Source organism: Schistocerca cancellata, chromosome 1 (assembly GCF_023864275.1).
Source record: "Schistocerca cancellata isolate TAMUIC-IGC-003103 chromosome 1, iqSchCanc2.1, whole genome shotgun sequence".
Taxonomy (NCBI): domain Eukaryota; kingdom Metazoa; phylum Arthropoda; class Insecta; order Orthoptera; family Acrididae; genus Schistocerca; species Schistocerca cancellata.
In genome coordinates this window covers 106,553,260-106,577,084 of record NC_064626.1, presented here as the reverse complement: position 1 = coordinate 106,577,084, position 23,825 = coordinate 106,553,260, and the positions used below count along the sequence as shown (strand labels likewise).

General features: G+C 38.7%; 1 protein-coding gene across 2 annotated transcripts in view; it reads left to right on the top strand.

The window, feature by feature from the left end:
* LOC126166549 (protein maph-9-like) overlaps positions 1-23,825 on the top strand; it is a 161,338-nt gene that overhangs the window by 20,087 nt on the left and 117,426 nt on the right. For both annotated transcript variants that reach the window (XM_049920411.1, XM_049920410.1), the window contains exons 2-3: positions 4,193-4,381; positions 18,084-18,178. In XM_049920411.1, coding sequence (XP_049776368.1) covers positions 4,193-4,381; positions 18,084-18,178 — 284 coding nt within the window. The remainder of the gene's footprint in view (positions 1-4,192; positions 4,382-18,083; positions 18,179-23,825) is intronic.

Here is a 23,825-nt window from a genome sequence, read left to right as displayed (position 1 = left end):
ATTCTTTTGATGTGACACCTCATGTCTCTTTTTGTCTTTCCATTGCATGGCTTGTATTTCCAAAATGACAATGAGTTGATTTCTGAGGTGAACTGTTTCCTGAACAGCCAAACTTCAAACTCCTACAACTGAGGTCTCTCCCACTGGGAGATACATGTCACATTGAAGGGTAAATATGTAATGAAACACTAACAGTATCACCAAGATTTGTGGTTGCATGCTGAATTTTTTGAGGTGTTAACATGACTACCCACTACTTGTTCACAAAATGATGAAAAGAAGTCCATTGCCATGGGGTGGTACAACCCACCTCAACAAAATCTGCCACAACACCAGCCACTGCTGGCAAGCCAGGGAAACTTGTAAAGCCTGCTGGCTTCATCACTAGTCCAAAATTATCGTCTAAGGTCCAGCAGGTAAAATTCAGTCTTAAAATCATACACCAGAATCTTGGTAGTCTTAGAAATAAGCATAATGATCTAGATGTAATTTCACGGATTGACAAACCCGATATATTAGTTGTAACTGAACATTGGTACAATGAAGCTCTGATTAGCATTAGTCAACCACTGTGTATGAAATTCTGCACAGCCTTCAGTAGAAAAGACAAGACAGGGGGAGGTGTAGCAATTTTCACTGTAAATGAAAGTAATTTTAATGTTTTTGATGTGAGTGCCTTCTGCTTGGAAGGAGTCTCAGAATTTGCTGCAATAAGCCTAAAATTGGGTAGAGATAACATAACAGTTATCGGTGTTTACAGGCCACCTGCAGCAAATACAGATACCTTTTTTGTAAATCATTCTGACTTGATCATATATATAGACACAACATTTTCTGGGCCAAATGGTCACGTAAATATTATAGTTCCAGGGGATATAAATATAGATTTATTAACAAATGATGTCAGCACCAAAAAGTTACATCACCTGTGTGATGAATTTAACCTGCTCCCACTCATTCGGGAACCCACTAGAGAAATTGGCAATAGTAAAACATGTCTTGACAACATAATAAAAAACATGACCCACCTATCCCACAGTGCATCAGTTTTAAAATGCCATCTCAGATCACCATGCAGTACAGCTTAAATTGGAGCTCCATGAGGCCCCCACTGTCACCACAAAGCAATAGTTTGTAACTAAAAGAATAATGTATAATGACAACATAAACAGACTAAACTGCTTGCTAGCACAAATAAAATGGCTTGAAAATAATAGCTTTTCATATGATAGCTTTGCTGCTGACTTCTATTACTGCTTTGATACCACATGCCCAGTTGTAATCACAAAAAAGAAACAAACAAAAAACATAAACAAAAATATTCGGGTAAATAGTAATGTCACTGAAGCGAGGGAAAAATTAAAACTACTCCACAGTGCAATGCTGAATAATAGAGAGATTCCTGAGCTAATGGAAGCCTTCAAAATATATCAAGCACACTATAAGAACTTACTCACACAGACCAGGAGCAACTATGTCGCAAATAAGCTTCAAAACTCACACAACGTAACTGCTGGCATCTGGGCAGTCATAAACAGTTTTAGAAACTGCAGTGACAGGTCCTGTATGGACTTTACTATTAACCACAATGGTATGCTCATAAAAGACCAATTGGAAATTGTACATATTTTTAATGAATATTTTTCTCCTGTAGGGGAAGCCATAAATGACAAACATAAAAACATGCATTACAGTTTTAAAGGTAATACATGTGACCATAGTATATACCTAGCCCGCACAAACTGTGCAGAAATAATGGGCATCATTAGGTCTCTAAAACCCTCTAATTCAGCTGGGGATGATGGCCTAAATATTAATGTTTTAAAAGCCTGTAGCCAAAATGTCTCTGTACCTCTGTCTGTACCAGTCAACAATATAATAGAATCAGGCACCTTTCCAGACAGACTAAAAATAGCACAGGTAACACCCATTTTTAAGAAAGGTGACAACAACAAAATAGAAAACTACAGAACAGTCTCAATCCTTCCAGTCTTTTCCAAAATAGTTGAGAAAGCTATATACAACAGGATTATAAACTTTATTAACAAACACAACCTGATGTTTGAAAATCAAAATGGATTCCTAAAAGGTAAATCAACTAGCACTGCAGCTGTTCAACTAATTGAAGAGGTGTTAGGGGGTATTGAAAGCCAGGAACATGTGGCAGGTGTATACCTAGACCTGGAAAAAGCCTTTAATTGTGTGAATGTTGACATCCTATTAGACAAGCTATGGAACATGGGCATTAGAGGCGCTGCTTATGACCTAATAAAGTTTTATATGAACAATAGAAAACAGTTTGTTCTACTTAAAATGGAAAATGGTGTCTACAAATCAGAGATCACTTGCATAAAATATGGTGTGTCCCAGGGCTCGGTGTTGGGCCCCCTTCTGTTCTTGATCTATGTAAATGATATTAAATACCGTACTATAAATTCCAAAATTGTTCTGTATGCCGATGTCACGTCCATTGTGTGTAAAAAGGAATCATGTAATGAACTAGAGGCCGAGTGTAATAATGTGACAAAAGAGATTGTTCAGTTTTTTAATGAAAGCTTCTTAAATGTAAGCACCAGTAAAACATGTTTGATGGAGTTTAAGAAAAGTAGTTCGAATAATGAAATTAAATTATACATTGGCAACAAATTGGTAAAGAAAGAGTCTAGTGTAAAATTCCTTGGCGTAACAATCCAAAGCAACCTGAAATGGGACACACATATTGACTCCCTAGCAACTAAGTTGTCAAAAAATATATTTGCAATCAGTACTATTAGCAAGTTCTGTAGAGACACTGTAGTCCTAAAGACTGCATGCCATGCTCTTTTCTCCTCTCACTTGAACTACGGTATTGAAATTTGGGGGGCAACAACCAAAGCTAATCTAGATAAGCTACTCATTCTTCAAAAAAGGGTTGTGAGAATAGTCTGTGGAGCAAAATATAGGAAATATTGTTGCAACTTGTTTCCAAAAACAGAGGTGTTAATTGTTATAAACACATACATTCTAAAAGCCATATTGCTTGTGAAAAGACTGCACCCAAACACTTATTCAGATTTCCACCGGTACTATACTAGAAACAAAGAAAGATTTTACACTGCCAGCCACAGAACAGCACTTTATGAAAAGTGGCCTCAGAACGCAGGTATGAAATTAGCTAATGCACTGGCTAGTGCAGTCATGGCTCTTCCTACAGTTAAACTGAAACATCAGCTTAAGAAATTTTCAGTAAAACCCCCTTTCTACACATTAGAAGAGTACTACATACTTATGTGAAGAACAACAAATGCTTTGAGAAATTATGTGAATAGAAATCAGTAAACATCTTGTTGTAATTTTGTTGTAAAAGAATGTGTCTTGTGTATTGTACAAATAACTTTAATCATTACTGTTTCGTTGTACATGTGCAGTGTACCATTCAATGTTGAATGAAGCTGTTATTATTATTATTATTATTATTATTATTATTATTATTACTCATTGTTCAGTCTTTCACGTGAACTCTGGCCACAGGCCGGCAGCCATGGATACTAGGTCTGCTCGATGGACCGAGCTCCTACATGAACTGGCAATACTATATGATACGGATGTTTCTGGTGGAAGTGATGCCTTATGCTTGAAGTTTTCTGGCATTTTATCTGCTTGAATTCTAGTGGTAAACATCACCTTGTGTAAATGCTATATCAAGCATTTGCATCTAATTATTTCTTGTTTTTTAAACTGCTGCTAAATGTATCAGCCTGATGGAAGTGCAAAGATAGTGTGTTTTATTTTAGACCCATTTGAAATACCAAGACCTTTCAAGAATATTTCTGTAAAAGAGGTTGTGGCTGTCAGTCCACTTCAGGACATTAGACTTAAAGGCCATGCATTGTCAACACTAAAATGCCCGATGACTGTCTCTGCCAGGTTATCAAAGAACTTAGCATCGGTAGATATAGTGCACTTACACCATACAGTATTGGTTGTGAGTAGCATCTTACTTACTCTTTGACTAATGTATGTTACTTTGATTTATTGTTGTCTCATGAGCAATGAACACTTATTTCTCAATGCCTTATGGTCTCTCAAATTTGCTGAGATGCTTCAGTCTCATGAATGTCTCATCAACCTAGCTATCATTCAGCAGTTTGAGGCTATGTTTGTGAGCGTTCATAGAAGATTAATTGATTTTTTTGTGTCTGTTTCAATACAGGAGAAATAACAGAAGAGTACGTGCCAGAAGCTGTGAACCAAAGAAACGTGTAACATTTGAGAAAACAGATGAGGATGAAGAAATACAGGACTTTTTGTCAGCATTTCAACGCAGTCTCAAATTGCTGGGCCTAGAAACGAATAAATCCTATACTACCTGTTATAAGGCAACAAATAATTCTATCAGCAGGTATGCTAATTGCATTTAGACATGCAAATATATGTGTTCTGGACTCTAAGAATAAAACTTAAGGTAATAATGAGATCTTGATACTGTTGTATTGAGTTTCTGTAAAGAATTATTTCCATATATTCAGTAATAAGTATTTTATCATCAACAACAACAACAACAACAACAACAACAACAACATTGTACAGTTCTAATCTGTTAATAAACATCTTCCATTTTCTTCTGTCCATGTATAACCTGTCATGGAAATCAATATCGATTGTCCTTCCTCTGACGTGAGGTCTTCCTTGACCATATCCACCCATTGGTTTCTGGGTCTTCCTACAGGATGTTTTCCTTCCACTTTTCTTTCCTGATTTATTTGGGCTGTTCCTCTTGGCTGCAACTTCATCGCATGCCAGTACCAAAGTATTCTGGATGTGCGGATTTGGTCTAAAATGGATGTCTTGAGTCCAGTGTTCTTCCTTATCTCCTCATTGCTTAACTTATCCATTTTGGTCTTCCGGAAGGTGGATCTAAGGAATTTCATCTCTGATGCATGGAGTCTTTGGCTCTCTCTTTGTGGGGGTGCATGCTTCAATACCATAGGTCAGTACTGGTATGAGGTAGCTGTTCACCAGCACCTATTTTGCTTTTTCTTGATTTTTACACCTACACATACATCTACAGCCATACTCTGAAAACCACTGTGAATTGCATGGCAGAGGGTTTCTTTCCAGTCCATTCTCATACTGAGTGTGGCAAGAATGACTGTGTAAATGCTTCTGTGTGAGCTGTAATTAATATAATCTTTTCCTCATGATCCCTATGTGAGTGATAGACAGAGGGTTGTATAGTATTACCAAACTCATCATTTGAAGCTGGTTCTTGAAACTGTGTCAGTAATCTTTCTCAGGATAGTTTACATCTATCTTCAAGAGTCTGCCAGTTCAGCTTCAACTGTGCTGCTCTTCTCTATACACATTCAATATACCCTGCTAGTGCTATTTGATATGAGTCCCACACACTAGATCAATATTCCAGACCTGTTCACACAAATGATTTGTAAGCAATCTCATTTGTAGTCTGGCTGCATTTTTCTCAGTATTCTACAAACAAAATTAAGTCTGCCACCTGCTTTATTCATGACCCAGTCTATGTGCTCATTCCATTTCATGTCTCTACAAAGTGTTAAACCCAGGTATTTGTTGGAGTTGGCCAATTCTACCTGTGACTCATTGATATTATAGTCATAGGATACTGTTTTTTAATTTTGTGAAATGCAGAATTTTAGATTTCTGAACTTTCAAGCACATTGCCAATCTACACACTTTGAAATCTTTCAATATCTGACTGAGTATTTATGCAGCTTCATTCAGACTGTAATTCACTGTATATAACTGCATCGTCAGCAAAAAGTCCGAGATTACTATTCACATTGTCCATAGGATCATTAATGTGCAAAATGAACAGCAAGGGTCCCAATAAACTTTCCTGGGGTGCACCTGAATTTACTTTTGCATCTGACAATGACTCTCCATCGAGATAACAAGCTGCATTCTCCTTACCAAAACATCATCACTCTAGTCACAAATTTCACTTGATACCCCCATATGATCATACTTTGACAATAATGTAGATGTGGTAGTGAGTCAAATGTTTTTCAGAAATTAAGAAATACTGCCTCTACCTGACTGGCTTTTATGTATTTATTTATTTAGCAGTTTACAATGTACACCTATGGAGTAAGCTCAAGTACATATTTGCTGATTCTAACTATAGTACTGCCAAGATAACTAATAAATTTTAGCCACAACATTTCTGGAAATTAACATCATAGTTACAAAATTTTAGATACTGTAAACTGAAAGGATTTTATGAGGCATACATAATCTATGTACCTAAATTACAGGACATTTAATTGCAGTAATTCTATACTGTGGGTCCATCATTTTATATATACGGTATAATACAGTCATATACCACATACATATTCTAGATCCCATTTTTTTACATTTATAAAAAAATTTAACAGCAAATAATAATCCAAAGCTCTCAATATGTAATGTGAGAAAAGTGCAAATTGGGTTTCGTATGATTGATGTTTATGGAATCCATGCTGGTTGACATTACAGAGGTCATTCTGTTCAAGATACCTAATTATCTTTGAGCTCAGAATACGTTCTAAGATTGTTAAAGAAATTGATGTCAAGGATACTGGACTGTAGTTTTGTGGATCACTTCTACTACCCATATTGTGAATGGATGTGACCTGTGCTTTCATCCAACTAGTGGGCATGGTTTTTTGTTTGAAGGGTGTATGAGAGATTATAGTTAGGAGAAGGACTAACTCAGCCACAAATTCAGTATATAATCTGATAGGAGTTCCATTAGGCCCTAGACCTTTTTTTATGATTTCAGTTGTTGCTCAACATCACTGACACACTTATTTCATTCATGTCATTTCAGTTCCTGTATCATTTGCAAGTGATTAAGCACTAACTTTGGTGTTGCTAACAGCCTTTACATACAACTAGAATTTCTTTGGGTTTTGTGAAAGACCGTATGACAATAGTCTGCTTTGGTAGTGATTGAAGGCTTCGTGCACTGCTGTCTTGACAGCCAAGTGCATTTCATTCAGCATTTCTGCATCTATAGCCCTCTACTTTGTTTTACACCTGTTATGCAGTAGGTCTTGTTTTTTTTAGAATTTTCTTTACAGTGACTATATACCAGGGAAGGTCCCTCCTACTATGACCTATTCTCTATTCTCTTGGGTACATATCTATCCAGTGCATGGTCAAGTATTCTTTTAAACTTGAGTCATAGTCCGTCTACATGCTTCTGTTCTGCACTAATAGTTTCAAGTTTCTCATTGAGATATGTCACTACTGCATTTTATCTAGATTACTTACATCTTCCTATTTAGAAGAGTTGTCCTTTGTACTTTGGTAATCATCATTGCCACAACTACATCATGGTCACTGTACCAGTTTCGATGTGGACATCCACAAAGAGATCAGGTCTATTTGTTGCCATTAGATCTAATATATTTCCATCATGAGTGGAATTCTGAACTATCTGTTCTATGTGGTTTTCAGAGAAGGCTCATAGTAATGGTTCACAAGCTGTCTTGTACGTCCACCAGTAACAAAACTATAATTTTCCCAATCAATTGTTGGGTGATAAAAGTCTCCAGCAATGATTACATGATAGTTACATCACTTGTTGTCTTTGGAAATCAGCTGGAAACTTTGGATTATTTTTAATTGTTAATTTTGTGGTATGAAATCGATTTTCCTTGTAGATTCTTGGCCGTGTCACAGAAATTCTGATTTACTGTCAGCTTTGTATCAAACTTACCCTGAAGTAGAGATACTTCATATTTCTCATGATACAGCAAATGTGCTACAATCATAACACCAAGGTGGTGGCACCTTATAGAACATTAACACAGAAAATTATTTTGAACACATCACTGCAGTTCCAAGTCTGTCATCATCATTTCATTTAATTTTCGGTCTCTAGTAAGCTATCAGTTTTCATCTCCTCAGAGTAAATATCAATTAAATATGAATGGCATTCTTGAAAACATGTAAACATTTGGTCAGACTCATTCCCAACTGCTGTCCAGTTCTATATAAAAACAATGGAGTCTATTTGCTATTCATATGGCTGTCATATATTGACCTTAATTGTATGTTCTTGTATATAAAATATAGGTCTGGAACATTGTATCGCTATTTCACACTTTTGAAATAGTTACAAGCAATAAATATTGATTGTAGTAAATTTTATGTTTATCACATTTTCCTCTTACCAATTTGGAAGGAATGTTATAAATAAAAATAAATTATATATGCCCATGCAAATTAAGTAATGTTTTGACTGATTTCAGTCAGAGGGAGAGATCAGGTAACAACAGCAGATTGCAAAAAACTCTGGTACTCATGATTACTATTACTGGAGAAAATAAAAATGTACATTTGACCCGAAGCAAGAAATCCTTGTCAGAAAGGTACTTTCCATATGTGAGTTAGATGTCATAACTAACTTCTCAAAAGCATAAAAGCAAACAGTGAGGTCAAAACCTCAATATTTCTACTCCATTGAAGATTATTTAAATGTATGAAGTGTATTATTTGTAATTTTAAATATGTATGAATCGAAATCACTTTTACCCGTACATATGTAAATTGACTTGTCCAATGCCTTATGCTTGTGCCACTTTTGTAGACATGAAGGTCAATTAACAATACAATTCAGTTCAGCCTAATTAGCTTTTGGCAACACAGGTCAGAGCATTCCTTTTAAATCAATGAAGAATCTATATAAAACATTCCATCATATTCACTACATATTTAAATAGTAATCACTTTAAGAATAAACAGTTCATGTTAATATTAGCATGGGCATTATCTAATATGTACTTTAGTTATCTGCTCCTTCACTGATCACCAGGAATTAACTTCTTGGGTCTCTCTTTGCTTTTCATTTCTTTCCCTTGACCATTTCTTCAGGATTTATGTGCCAGGCAAATCATCAGTTTGTGCTGCAAAACAGTTTGTGAATCTTCAAGAGATAAATCTAGTAGAGAAAATGATTCATTTGTTCTTGATTCCTGTCTCATGTGAGAAAAGCAATGAAAAAAAATATCATCATTATAGATACATTGGTGGATCAAAATACAGGAAAATAAGGGATCTGACACAGTACTCGAGGAACCTTGCCACGGACATGCCGGGGAGAAAAGAGAGAGAGAGGGAGAGAGAGAGAGAGAGAGAGAGCTGCAGCTGGTGAATCAGCTTTATCGCCATAATATTTCCTTCCAGTCAAAGAAATAAGATGAGGATCCACGTATTTGTGGTGCATGTGGCGTATGTGTTCAATATGCCACATAGTAAGAAGGTGTGCTTCATAATTTGACAATAGAACAGCAGCAGATGTTAAAGGGAAGCCTTTCCTTTGCTTTACTTGTTAATGAAGCAGGACTGATTATTTTTAATTTTTTGACTACCCTACACTTTCAGTGCGTCACTCAGTGCCATGTCATCCATTTCTAGATTAGCTATCAACCATCCATATCCACTGTAGCAGTGTTCAGTCATTCTGTGTGTAATTTTTTGGAAATATGTCAATAACATATTCCTGCTATGCTAAATTTAATTGAAAAATACTATTCATTCTAGTAGCTTATTGCCAATGGCCAACTAAAAGATCTGTGCTGACTGACCATAAGTATTCAGGGCTTCTGAATGTTTATTCTGTGAACTTGACAAAAGACAGTCAAAACATTCTTCATATATTTGTCAGTGGCCATGTACCTTCGTGGAAATTAAAGTTGATTGTGTTGATCACAAAACATTGCTCCAGAAGCAGGACCATTATGGAATACGGGGAGTAGCTCACAACTGGTTTACCTCTTACTTCAGCAACAGGTAGCAAAAGGTCGTTCTTCAAAATGGTGAGAATGTCTGATGTAGGGTATGAGTGGGTACGGTCAAGTGGGGGGGAGAAGGAGGGGGGGGGGGTGCCCGAGGGATCAGTGCTGGGGCCACTCCTTCCTGTTCCTTATTTATATAAATAATGTGCCTCTAGTGTTATGGGTAACTCTAAAATATTTCTGTATGTTGTTGACACTAGCTTGGTAGTAAAGGATGTTGTGTACAATGTTGGCTCAGTTTCAAATAGTGCAGTTCATGACCTAAGTTCATGGCTTGTAGAAAATAAACTACTAAATCACAGTAAGACTCAGTTTTTACAGTTTCCAACACACAATTCAACAAAACCTGAAATTCTAATTTCACAGAATGGGCATATGATTAGTGAAACTGAACAGTTCAAATTTCTTGATGTTCAGATAGACAGTAAACTGTCATGGAAAGCCCACATTCAGCCTCTTGTACAAAGACTTAATGCTACCATTTTTACTATTTGAACGGTATCTGAAGTGTGTGATCATCTGACATGAAAATTAGTCTACTTTGCTTATTTTCTTTTGATTATGTCATATGGTATTATATTTTGGTAGTTACACCATTCTAAAAGGATATTTTTGGCTCAGAAACGGGCGGTTCGGGCAATAAGTGGTGTAAATTCATGAACCTCTTGTTGACCCCTATTCGCTAGTCTGGGTATTTTGACATTGGCCTCTCAATATCTATTTTCCTTGCTGTCATTTCTTGTTAACAATATTAGGTTATTCCCAAGAATAAGCAGCTTTCACTCAGTTAATACTTGACAGAAATCAAACCTACATTTGTATCAGACTTCCGTAACTCTTGTGCAGAAAGGTGTGCAGTATACTGCTGCATCCATTTTCAATAAGGTACCACTAGAACTCCAAAATCTTAGCAGTAATCCATGCACTTACAAATTGAAACTGAAGAGTTTCCTCATGGGTCATCCTATTTCGTCGAGGAGCTTCTTGAAAAATTAAGCTGATTCTTGCTCTGTTGTCGATTGCGTTTACTTAAACTTATGGATTGACTTTTTTCAGGTTCATAAACATTTCATTTTTTATCTGTTATTACTTAATATATTGTAATTTCATGTACATTAACAGTGATTGTGTGAATAGTGGAGGTGGCCAGTAAGCACAATCAGACACAGGTAACACATTAATAAGTTTAATTACAATATGTACTCTTAATAATGAGTTATACATAACTTTGAATGCTGTAAGTTATTTGGCAGTGCCAAGTTGTATACAAAGAGAGTGAGGTTCTTGATTGTAACAAATATTCGTGAATGCTGATACACTGACACAAAGTTATGTTTAGTAGTATCATCTACATCAGTTCCATGTCCTTACTGAATGTCTCCCTCAGAGAAAGTGAGGAAAGGAAGAACAAGCTCAACCCTGGCATACTGGCAAGAGGTTCAAAAGTGCCACCCCCCACATAGTTGTGAGCAGCACAATGGGTGTGATCAACTGAGATGCCTCTGATACCACAAGTGAAGCATGTGGGGGCAGAAAGAGAGGATTTGTAGTGCATACCTACCCACAATAGTGCTTTAAATCCCAGCAGTATGCTTATGTTATACTATGATATAAGCACTAGGCAACATCTACATGATGTAGCAAAAAGGCTCATAGAATGGTTGGTATCAGCTCACTTCAAGTTTGTGTAAATTTCTCATGCTCTATGGCACTGTGAATGTCCTGTGAACAAGAAGTAGTTCGAGATCTCAAGGCCATAAGGCAGATAGTCAACATAGAGGCAGATAATCACCAATCTTCGATCTGCTCTGATATTCAGAAAGCCAGCTTCCAAGGTAACTTGAGTAGTATACAGTGAAGTTCACTAACATCATCATCACTGAAACAGAAACACTGAAGTCAAAAATCCTTAAAGATCTGTTCAAAAACCAGGACATCATTCAAACCCTACCTTGTGTTGTCAGAAGCCCTCTCAACACGGACAAAAAGTTTCCTTACTGCAACTTCAGTTTTACAGGTTCAAGATGTAGAGTTTTGTTTAGTCTAAGTTCTTTCAGTGCTGATTCAAACTCCATTTTTGTAACTGGAGGGTCTATTTGTCCTTCATAAATTTCTTAAAGATATTCCCTCCTTCTATTGACTATTTCATCTGCATTCATAATATGTTTCCTTGTGTGTCTCTTACCACAATGATATTGTCCTTGTCTTGAATTGTAATTTCTTAATCTTTCTGAATGCTTTACCACCCTTTCCATTTTTACATCTGTTCCTATATCACTACATACTTCATTTATCCATTTTTATATGTTGTTCTTTATGACTCTCTATCTTTCTTGATGTACTTGGGTTTCTTTTTGTTGAAGCAAGTTTGTAATTATGTCCATCATCCATAATTTTCTATATTCAGTTTTTATCGGTATTTCATCTACTATTTTTAAGGGAAATGGTAATTAAATCAAGACCCTAAGCTGCTGACAGGCGTTGATATACCTCCACGGGGACAGTTGAAAATGAGTGTCCCTACCAGGACTCAAACTCGGGATCTTCTGCTTACATGGCAGACACTCTATCCATCTGAGTCACCGAGGGCACAGAGGATAGTGCGACTGCAGGGATGTATCCCTTGCATGCTTGCTGTGAGCCCCACATTCCCAACTTAATGTCCACACACTACTTCGTAGTGCCTGTCATCAGCTTGGGTTCTTGATTTAATTATCATTTCATTCTAGAGAGCTGCATGGTCACCTATGGTATCTGTTCTTCCAGACATGTCCGAAAGAACAGATACCATCTTCATCTTCATATTCATATTGTTAAGGGAGTTTGTTCTTGTTGATACTCCCTTCTTACTGCTGTCTCTTTGACTCTTTCAATACTCAATCTTTTTGATAAGACAAATCACTGTCTACATCTATTACTGGGTAGCTATGGCTAGACTTTATTTACTTTATATACCTTATCTTCACTAATATAAACTCAATTTGAATCCTGTTTGCATCTGGATCTTTCTATGTGCATCTCCTCCTTTATTCATTTTGAAGGTTGTTTTTGTTGTCATTATGTTATGTTTCTCACAAAACTCAAGTAAGTGGTCTCATCTGTTATTAGTTATTGCTAAGCCAAATCTCCCAGCTTCCCCTCTTCCAATATTACTCCCTAATATGACTCTGAAATCTCCCATTATGGGTACATTATCCTTGTCACTTGTTATTTATATAGTCTACATGACGTGTGTTCGTAACATTAGACCCCTCCTCCCATATTACTGCTGTGCCACTGTACAGTATTGTCATTAAGTCACTGTTGAAATTACCTTGTCTTTACATCTAGTTTCACACAGGTTGATAATTTTTTAATGTTCTAAATTCTGTGCTGTTAGTAGTGTCTAGCATCCCAACAAATATTTCATGGTCCCACTTTCATCCCTTTCTTCGTACTGTGTGGTTTTTGCTGGATCTTGACCTGGGCCTCCTCTCTCATATCCTTGTAGATCTCGACTTCATATTTCTATTATCTATTATGTAAAAATTATTCTCTGTACCCTCGTGGTTACTGTACTTAGGAAATAACTTAATGATATCCCATATCCTTCCACACTAAAATTTTACTGTCATTCAGGTCATTCTGATCATGCCAGTAAATATTCAGTCACAGTCCAGGTTGATAGCCCATGTCTTCTGCACAATCCAGGCCAGAAATTAGGACCAGAGAAGCCATCATAGTGTAACATTTCTTAGAGAGAACATTAAAAGTAAATAGGGATTCCTAGCTGGAAGAACCCTTTTATATCTTGAAAGATACACATTTAGACTGATAATATAGGAGAACAATATTATGAATATTATGAAAAGAAAAGTTGCCATTCACTTATAGCAACAACTTTCCTTTTTATAGTATTGTTACATTCCATCCTGGATTTTCCAATGTTCAAGAACAATACAAAGCATATATAAAAACAAAAATGTAAGAATAGATATTAATGGAGAAGAATGGAAAGCCAAAATTAGAGAAGGATTTAAGACAAGGATGCTCGTTATCCCCATATTTGTTTAACTCCTCCATGAAAAGATCTCTGAGTATCTTAAAAGGAAAAATATCAGAAGCTGAAGAGAATGGTCTTTCAATTGACTTTGTAAGATTTGCAGCTGATATTGCCTGAGTATCTGATACATAATAACATACGCAACATATACTTCACAAATTTTCAGCAGTTATGAAAAAGTTTCGACTAAAAAGTAATAGCCAGAAACCAAAGCAAATCAAAATGGGGTGGTCACCTGATGTCAGAATGGAAAGAAATAAATTGAAGAAGATGAAAAATTTGGTTATTTAGACACATTAATAACAGAAACCGCAGCAAATAAGTTGGAAAAAGAACTGTAACAACTAAATGGTGTGTTCTTGTTGTGGGATGTATTGAGACACAGTATGAGTTTAACATAAATAAAGAAGACCAAGGGAAGGCAAAGAAAAAAAATAGTTGATAAATTGGAAAGGAAATAACAAAGTGCCAAAATCATCAGGAAATGAGGACAGCACGAAATAGGCGAGAATCATTGCAGTGACACGACATAACCCTTAGATGATGTTGAGGTGGTTCAAGACATAGCTGCCCACCTTTCAGTTGTCAAAGGTATTACATTTACATTACTATTCACATATGTAATCAAAAGCCTTTTGCATATCTTTTAGTTTTGTACTAATCTTTGTCAGACAGTGCCACAAATTACTCAGAAGTTATACAGACAACATGTACTTGCTATGTTAAATAACATAAATCCACCTATTTACAGTAAATTTTAGTTTCAATTAATATTCCAGAGAAGGCTTATGACACCACATGGAAGCAAAATGTCTTCTTACAGAGTAAGGATTTGGCAAATTACTCCCCTTCTTTAAAAGGCCCTTCCTCACTTATCAATTTCCTTGTTAACCCTGTTAGACATTATGAACAGAGTGATGTCCCACAACATATAGCAGCTTCTGTTAATAATATAATGTCCTTAGTAAAGACTGATATGCGGGGCTCCTTATTCTCATAGCCTTTATGCAGCTATCAAGCTATGCAAGGCTTTGTCCACAGTTACCCAGAGATAATATGTTGTGCCTGTTTAAATGCACATAATTGCGCAGTTACATATTGAAACAGGAGAAATCAAATTTCAATTAAACATAAGGTACATATACTAAGTTCAGTTATGTTATCTTTAGTTGCAATACACACACTCGTGAGAATAAGAGGGGCAAAAGCTCTGTCATCCCAACTGATCTTAGTGTACATAAGGGTCTGAAACATCTAGAGACTCAGGGCTGTCAATATTTTGTGCTGAACGAAACACATTTCACAGGAAGTATTGAAACTTAAACCATACATGCATCAGATAGCTTCACATTTTAGTTTTGTGTAACATCGTACCCCTTTCCTAAACTGTTAGAATGGAAATTTCAGCATGTTTCTGAATTACCTGGCTTGTCCAATTATTTCATAAGTGATCAATCATCTATTGTGTCTTAACTTATTGTTTCACCTTTCACTAATTATCCTAATCTTATTTAACAGTGTATTTTTTAGCAAAGAATGTTTGATATTTTTAGAATGTCTGTTTTAAGTTTGCATGTATGACAGAGGAATGTGACTCAGTGAGACAGCAAACAGCATTCTAAATAAATTTAAATGTTTTCAGTGTACACATTTTTATTATTTTAACCATGTTCATTTCTAGTTAAATCAAACAATGGAAACTCCAGGTTGGAATATCAACAATTTAGAAAAAGATAGATTGCTATTTACTGTAAAGGTGACACATTAAGTTGCAGACACTTACACATAGGCTTTTGGCCAAAGCCTTCATCAGAACTGAAAGAGAAACATTCACCATTCATTCGAACAAGCAAGCACATTCACTCACATGTCTGTGAACCAAACTGTGGCAGCTCAGACCACAATGCAACTTTCACGTGGAATGGAAGCAGCAAACTGGGTGGGCGGTTGGGCAGGTGGGTGGGGTGGGGGTTGGGGGATGGCAGTGTATGGGTGGGAGGAGAGAGGAGCACTGCCTGGCAGAGTATGCAGGTGCAGGGACTACACTGCCCACTGGCACTGTGTCAGGAGAGAAAAACGGAGCAAAAAAGTAGAGGAAGAGGAAGATGGGTGGGTACGTTGTCAGAGGATAGCAAAAAAAGAGGGTGGGAGATGTGAATGGGGAGAAGGTGATAGGACAAAAAGGGATTGAAAACTTTGGGGTGGAGGGTATGGGGACAGTGTGCTACTGTAGGTTGAGGCCGGGATAATTATGGAAGCAGAGATCTGTTGTAAGACTAACTCCCATCTGCACAGTTCAGAAAAGCTGCTGATAAAGGGGAGGATCCAGATGGCTCTGCCAGACAGTGCTCCTCTCTCTCCCCACCAGTCACCTGTTCACTACTATCCCTTCCCATTTCCCAACCCCTCCAGATTGCTGCTTCTATTCCACGTGAAAGTTGCATCCTGGTCTGAGTTGGCAGTCATGTGTGCGAGGTGTGCTTGTTTGTTTGAATGCATGGTGTGTTTCTCTTTCTTGTTCTGAAGAATCCTGAGGCCAACAGCTTTAGTGTAAGTGCCTTTTAATTGTGCCTGTCAGCAACTTAATGTGTTATCTTTATGGTAAGTAGCAATCTGTCTTTTCCTATGTTGTTCATTTCTAGTTAATTTTGTAAGAACTCTGCTGTCTACTATATTTAGCACCACGTTACAAAATCATCATCATCACAGAACACAGTCAGTGTCAAACACCAGTTTACTACTGCTAAATTAGGCCATTAGTTAAGGCAAGTGGATATTTGAAATACTGGATTGAATGATCTTTTGGGAAGAAAGGTCTATACAAGTACCCAAAGTAGAGGATGACAGCATTAAAGCATTCCATTGATGGAAAACTGAAGAAACTGAAAAACTGAACAAACAACTGGGTGAGTTACACTAATTTAACCAGCTAGAAATCCCCAAGCACTGCCTGATTCTGCCAAGTATGTTTTAGACCTACGTAAAGCTGCTATGTACGGGGTTCTTATGACTGTCACCTTGTTCATATGAGACAATTACGATAGTCTGTTAATGAATTTTATGCTGTACCTGACAATTTAATGTGTTTACACTCCTGTAAGAATGAAACTGCCAACTTTTATGTCTCTTTCAGCAGAAAATGGATTACAGTCACACCAAGTAATGTAATGCCTTGACAGGTGTAATATATCCATTCTTGACAACTATGCCCATTAATGTATGTGATTATCTTCTGATATTAACCATGGCCAAAAAAGATTTCATTTAATATAGGGCATGGGATCCAGTTCCCTAAAGAACAATAATTCAATGCTAATTACATTTAGGTTGGCCTCTGAAACATTAATTGTGAAATGTTTGCAAATCCTAAGTACTCTATAAAAATGTTATGGTTTAATTAGTTTTATTATTTAAATCCTCATCCTTCCTCTTTGATGGGCCAGCTAGGTGCCAAGTGCCAATTTCAGTTCAAGTTACATCTTCAATATACAGCCTCTGAGAGCTCCTTGGAGTTATTCTGGTGAAATTTTCAGAATATTAAACAACAAAAGCGTATTGGAAATTGCATATTTTAAAAAATTCTTAGCATTAATGAGTTATGGGGTTGTCAGTTATGGGACAGCTGTGTAACATACTTGAATCACCTGGTGCTGACTTCATTATAAGTCAAAACCAGTAAGGATATTATTTGTGGCATATGAGTCTGAAATATATGATAAAATTTTTTACAAGATGGTTACTGTATTTCCCAAAGACCCTATGACTGACCTGTGTAAGTTTCATGTTCATTCATTGAGCCATCTGTAATTAGTTAATTTAATTTCCCTGTGATTTCCCTGTGATTCCATTGGAATTTGTTGTGTTTCTTTGTGCAGGAACAACCCACTGATATTGCATTCAGTTACTTCACTATGTTATTTCCTACACTGTGTTGATGACATTGACCTATGTATTTCCAGCATTCTGGACATATCAGAATATTACTATTTTTATCTTTGTCCTCTACTATTAATGTTACTGATGGTGTCTGATATTATGAACACTTATGACAGTTCTGCACCTTTGGAATGTGTGATATATTACAAGTTTTTTCATTCACTCATACTGACTGTAACAGTCATGTGACCTACAATGATTTCTCATTACTCTTTTGCCAAGTGTGAATATTGTTGATGCACAATGCTGCTTATGGACAAGGGATTTTCAGTTTAGGTGTTGTATCAATTGTATTTTTACAGGCGGACACCAACACCACGATTGTGTACAAGATTGCATGAACGCTCATTGTCGTTGGCCAATCTTAGGCAAGATGACATGTACACCATGCTCAGAGGTAAGAAATTGTAGAGCAGCTGCAGGTGACCCTGTAAGTCATGTGTAGACCCTCTTTCAGTTTCATATGAAGTGTTTGTTGAAGCCTTGACAGCAGTGTATTGGCTTGGGGCAGAAGTTATGATATTTACGGTATCCTTATTCACTAACTCAGACATTAGCATTGGCAAGTTGTACATGGCAGAAAGTTATCTGATAAAGACAGTACAAAACTTGAGTATAGAACTGTTTAATCAAAATGATGTCAGTATAGAGGAGCATGCCACTTCATTTAAATAGCTGAGAACAATGCTGTGAATTGATATGGTATGGGACAGACACAAGAAAACAGTAGTAGGAAAGCTAATGGGAGACCTACATTACTTAGAGTGATTCTGAAAAAGTACAATGCACATGAAAAAGGAAACTGTACACAACAATCTAAAGTGACTGATTCTAGAGCACTGACCATTGTCTTAGGTCTGCATCAAGTTTATCTAATGTAACACTGAATAATTTCATATGCACATTGCTTGGACCGTAATAGACCAGTTTAACTCTCTATGAAACTGTCACATAGAATCTCCAGAAACTAAAATTGGACTTTTTGACAGAAGGGTAATTTTGTTCTCACAAAACTCTGCTGAGTAACTCGAGAGAACGAGTATTTGAGATATACTGTGCTACACTTCTGCCGTCTCTATTGACATTTCATGCATAGTAACTGTGGAAATAAAAAGAGAAATCAGAAAATATATGGAATCACGATGTAATTTTTTCTCCCTCCTTGTAGGAAATAAATAAGGCAGAGAATGGCTGACACTGGTACAAAGTACGCTCTGCCATGCACTATACTTTGTCTTTCTGAGAATCCATAAATAAAGAAAAGAAAAAGAGAATTTAAGAATGACTTTTTTTCTCAGCAGCAGAGCAAACACTATTTTGAAACTTCCTGGCAAACTAAAACCGTATGTTGGACTGAGATTAAAATCTGGAATCTTGTCTTTCATGGAAAATGCTCATACTGACTAAGTAATACAGGCATGACTCAAGACCTATCCTCACAGCTTCAATTCTATGAGCAGGCAGGCCTACCTTTCTCTTACTTTCCAAAATCTGCAGAAACTCTCATGGATACCTTGCAGAGCTACTAGATAATTGACTCAATTACTTTATCATCTTGAAATATGTTTCATGCATGAAAATGCAAGTTTTCTCAGTGAATTTTAATGATGAAGTCTGTAGTGTCACAGCCAGACACCACACTTGCTAGGTGGTAGCTTTTAAATTGGCTGTGGTCCGCTAGTATACGAAGGACCCGCGTGTCGCCACTGTCAGTGATGGCAGACCGAGCGCCGCCACACGGCAGGTCTAGAGACACGTACTAGCACTCGCCCCAGTTGTACAGCCGACTTTGCTAGCGATGCTACACTGACAAATACGCTCTCATTTGCCGAGACGATAGTTAGCATAGCCTTCAGCTACGTCAATTGCTACGACCTAGCAAGGCGCCATTACCAGTGTATATTGCGATTATATAAAGTATCAACAAGAGCGATGTTCACCAGTTATGGAATAAAGTTAAGTATTACATCAACTACGTACTTTATTTGCTATATTAACTACTTTACACTGTTCCAGACCTCATGCAAGCCTGCGTGAACTAAGCGCGTGCATTTCAGCATCCTCGCATAGTGACTTGGCTGTCTTGCCAAGTCACAACAAAGTCTTCCCAGATTATCAGCTGAGTCAAGGCGTCATTCTGTGGCAATCTTTAAATAAGTTTCCTACTTGTCACCTTCAGGCAAAGTGTCGGGTTCATATCCAGGCTCCTCTGCCTCGTCTACAACAGTTGGGCCAGTTGCACACCTCTGGAAGCGGTGTTGTGGATGGTGGTGGGGCATGCAAGGGATGGGGAATGGTGGTGGGGAGACAATTGGCATATTGGAGGATCCTGGTGTTGCATCCTGGTGCTGCCTGTCTGTTGAATCTGTTGCCTTCACCACTTTCCAACCAGAGCACTCTTTATGGATTCTTGGTGGCACCACATCCCATGTGGAGCTCAGTTGGAAATTGCTACCCAATTGCCACAATCATCATGGGCCTGTATCTCTACAGCCTTTTTGATGATCAAGTACCAGAACCTGTTCATCTGGCACAACACTTCTATCCATTCAAAATCAACATATGTTCTTCATTGAGGCTGTGCCACTGCAGATGTTTCCATTTGCCCAGATTCAGTGGTGTATTTCACAGTGCTGCTCAGAACATGTCAGAAGAATTCATCTGTCAGAAGACAAATCTGTAGTGGCAGAGCACAGCCCCCGTGGAGGTCATACCGGTATGTTTGATTTTGAACAGACAGAGGTGTTGTGCCAGATGAACAGGTTCTGGGAATCGATCATCAGAAAGGCAGTGGAATTATGGATCCATGATGACCTTGTCAATGGGAATAGCAGTTTCCAACTGAGGTTCAGGTGGGATGTAAACTTACAAAAGTGCTCTCATGTGAAAGTGGAAAAGGTAGCAGATGGAATAGATGCACAGCGACAGGACACGACCCCAGGACCCTCCAACAAGCTGGGAGTTCCCCCTACCACCACTGCCTGCCATTCCCCACACACCACCATCTACAGAACACCTCCTGGAGGTGCGTGAATAGTGCAGCTGTGGCAGATTAGGCAGAGGCACATGCAGTCCAGCAGCTATAAAGATACAAACTGGGTGTGAACCCAACACTTTGCGTGAAGGTGATGAGTGCCCTTGGTGAAGGAGGCACAAGAACAAGCACGCAAAGATGCAGGTACCACAACATGCGGCGAAGCATTTTCGGTGGAAAGGAGGATAACACTTTTGTGGCGGGGTTCGTAGCGACAAACACTTCGCTGTAGAAATGGCTTACGAAGTCACCGCCACACTTTTAATAGCGGGACGACCGGTCTGCTGGAACAGTGAACAGAAAGGTGAAAACCCAAACACTCTGATTAAATAAAAGTTGGTACTTATCTTTATTAACGAAGATACAGAAACACAGTAGTGAACTCCGTGTCTACAGAAATCTGTCTAGTTCGAGTCGGAGCGGCTAGGTCAGCGTCGGCTGACGACAAACAACAACTCTGCTGCGATGAACACACAACTGACTAGCAAGTACACAAATCGGTGGCGAGTATACCACTGAGCGGCGAATACAGAACTGTCCTAGCGCTCGCGACTCCAGCGCTTAAGAAGCCAGAAGCCAGCGGTGGCGCGCGCAGACTTGCGGCGATTTCCTGTATCGCTGGCGCTGCTTATGCGGACGGCGTCCGGACTTTAATGCTGCCAACCTTTTGGCAGCGGGCTCGGTTGGCATTACTGGCTAGGATATAACAAACACCATGCCTAGTCATGAGGCGGTAACGCAAAGCATAGTAGTTCTGCAATGGATCAGAAGTCTTAGTGGACAGATGATCTGGCCAACCCTTCTGAATACAGCATAAAACCCGGGAGAGGGTAGGGTCAGAACCCGTAGCAGTCACCAGCCGGTCCCAGGTGATGGGGAACCCGTCCACAACCTGCTGCTCGGCAACATCCATGTGGAAACACAAAAGTTCGTCCCTATCGAATGCCAGATCAGGACCCATGGGAAGGCGAGACAGTGCATCAGCATTCGCATGTTGAGCCGTCAGCTGGAAATGAATCTCATAATTGAAACGAGACAAGTAAAGAGCCCAACGCTGGAGGCGGTGTGCAGCAGTGTCGGGAAGTGACGTTGATGGATGAAACAAGGAAACAAGTGGTTTGTGATCCATAACAAGATGAAATTTGAATCCATAGAGAAAAACACCAAACTTATGAAGAGCATAAATAATGGCCAAAGCTTCTTTTTCAATTTGAGAGTACTTTTGTTGGGCATCCGTGAGCGTTTTGGAGGCATAAGCAATGGGTTGTTCAGAACCGTCAGAAAAATGGTGCGCAAGGACTGCACCGACACCATATTGACAGGCGTCCTTGGCAAGAACAAGATGTTGGCCAGGTCGATAAGTAGCTAGGCACGGGGCCTGTTTCAGCATAGTCTTCAATTTCTGGAAAGCTGCATCGCATGACGCGGACCAGTGAAAAGCCACATTTTTATGCAACAGGCGATGCAATGGCTGAGCCACCAAAGCAGCAGACGGTAAAAACTTGTGATAGTATGCTATTTTCCCCAAGAAGGCCTGCAGTTCCTTAACAGATGTAGGGAGAGGAAGGGCATCGATCACAGCAACAGTTTGCTGAAATGGACGAATACCATCCCGAGAGAGTTGAAACCCCAAGTATGTGATAGATGCCTGAAAAAATTGTGATTTCTGAAGATTACACTTAAGACCGGCAGTCTGTAAGACATGAAAAAGTGTGCAGAGATTTTGGAAGATGTTCGTCAGTGGTGGAGCCAGTGACAACAATGTTGTCCTGGTAATTTATACACCCAGGGACAGTGAGCAATAATTGTTCCAAGAATCGCTAAAAGAGAGCAGGGGTGCTGGCAACCCCGAATGGCAGTCGTTGGTATTGATAGAGGCCAAAAGGCGTGTTAAGGACCAGAAACTGCCGGGAAGCAGTGTCGAGAGGCAGTTGATAATAAGCTTCTGACAGGTCAAGTTTAGAAAAATACTGGCCTCCAGCAAGTTTAGTGAACAGTTCTTCAGGTCGAGGCATAGGGTAAGTGTCGATAAGGCATTGAGCATTTACAGTGGCTTTGAAATCGCCACAGAGATGAACATCACCATTTGGCTTAGCAACGACGACATGAGAAGACCACTCACTGGAAGTGACAGGAAGCAAGACCCCTGAAGCAGTGAGATGATCCAGCTCCTGTTTGACCTGATCATGAAGGGCCACAGGAATGGGGCGAGCCCAAAAAAACTTAGACCAAGCAGTGGGTTTGAGCATGATATGAGCTTCAAAGTCGTTTGCATGGCCTAACCGAGTAGAAAATAAGGACTAAAATGTCGTCGACAAGGAATCCAGTTGAGCATAAGGAATAGCATCATAGACGATATTGACAGAGTCATCCCAAAAACGCGAAAGGCATCGAAACCAAAAAGATTTTCCACGTTACTATGGTCGACCACAAATATGGGAACAGTGCGAACGACAGATTTGTAAGATACCTCAGCATCAAATTGTCCCAAGAGAGAAATCTTCTGTTTATTGTAAGTCTGTATTTGCCTAGTGACAGGTGACAGGATTGGAGAACCCAACTGAAGATACATCTGAGAATTGATGATAGTGGCATCTGCTCCACCTGCATGCGAACATCTCAACCAAGTATTTGGACAGTGAGGAATAACTTCCCTGAAAGGGAAGAAGTACAATTGACAGACAACACAGAATCAGAATCAGCGTCATGTTCATGAACATCATGTATATAGTTGGATTTGCAAATGGAGGACACATGACCCCTTTTTTTTTTGCATTTGTGACACACGGCCCAACGTTGTGGACAATCTTCTCGTGAATGTTTCGTAAAACACCGTGGACATGAAGGAAGTTGCCATGGGTTTTGCTGCAGTTCCTTAGAGGTTTGTTTACGGTTAGGCCAAGGCTGTGCTTGGGAGTGTACTGCGGCCACGTCGGCTGGCGGGGACACACCGCACACTTCATCAACATCGCACAGAGGTTGTATTTTCCCGACGTTGTCCCATGCCTCT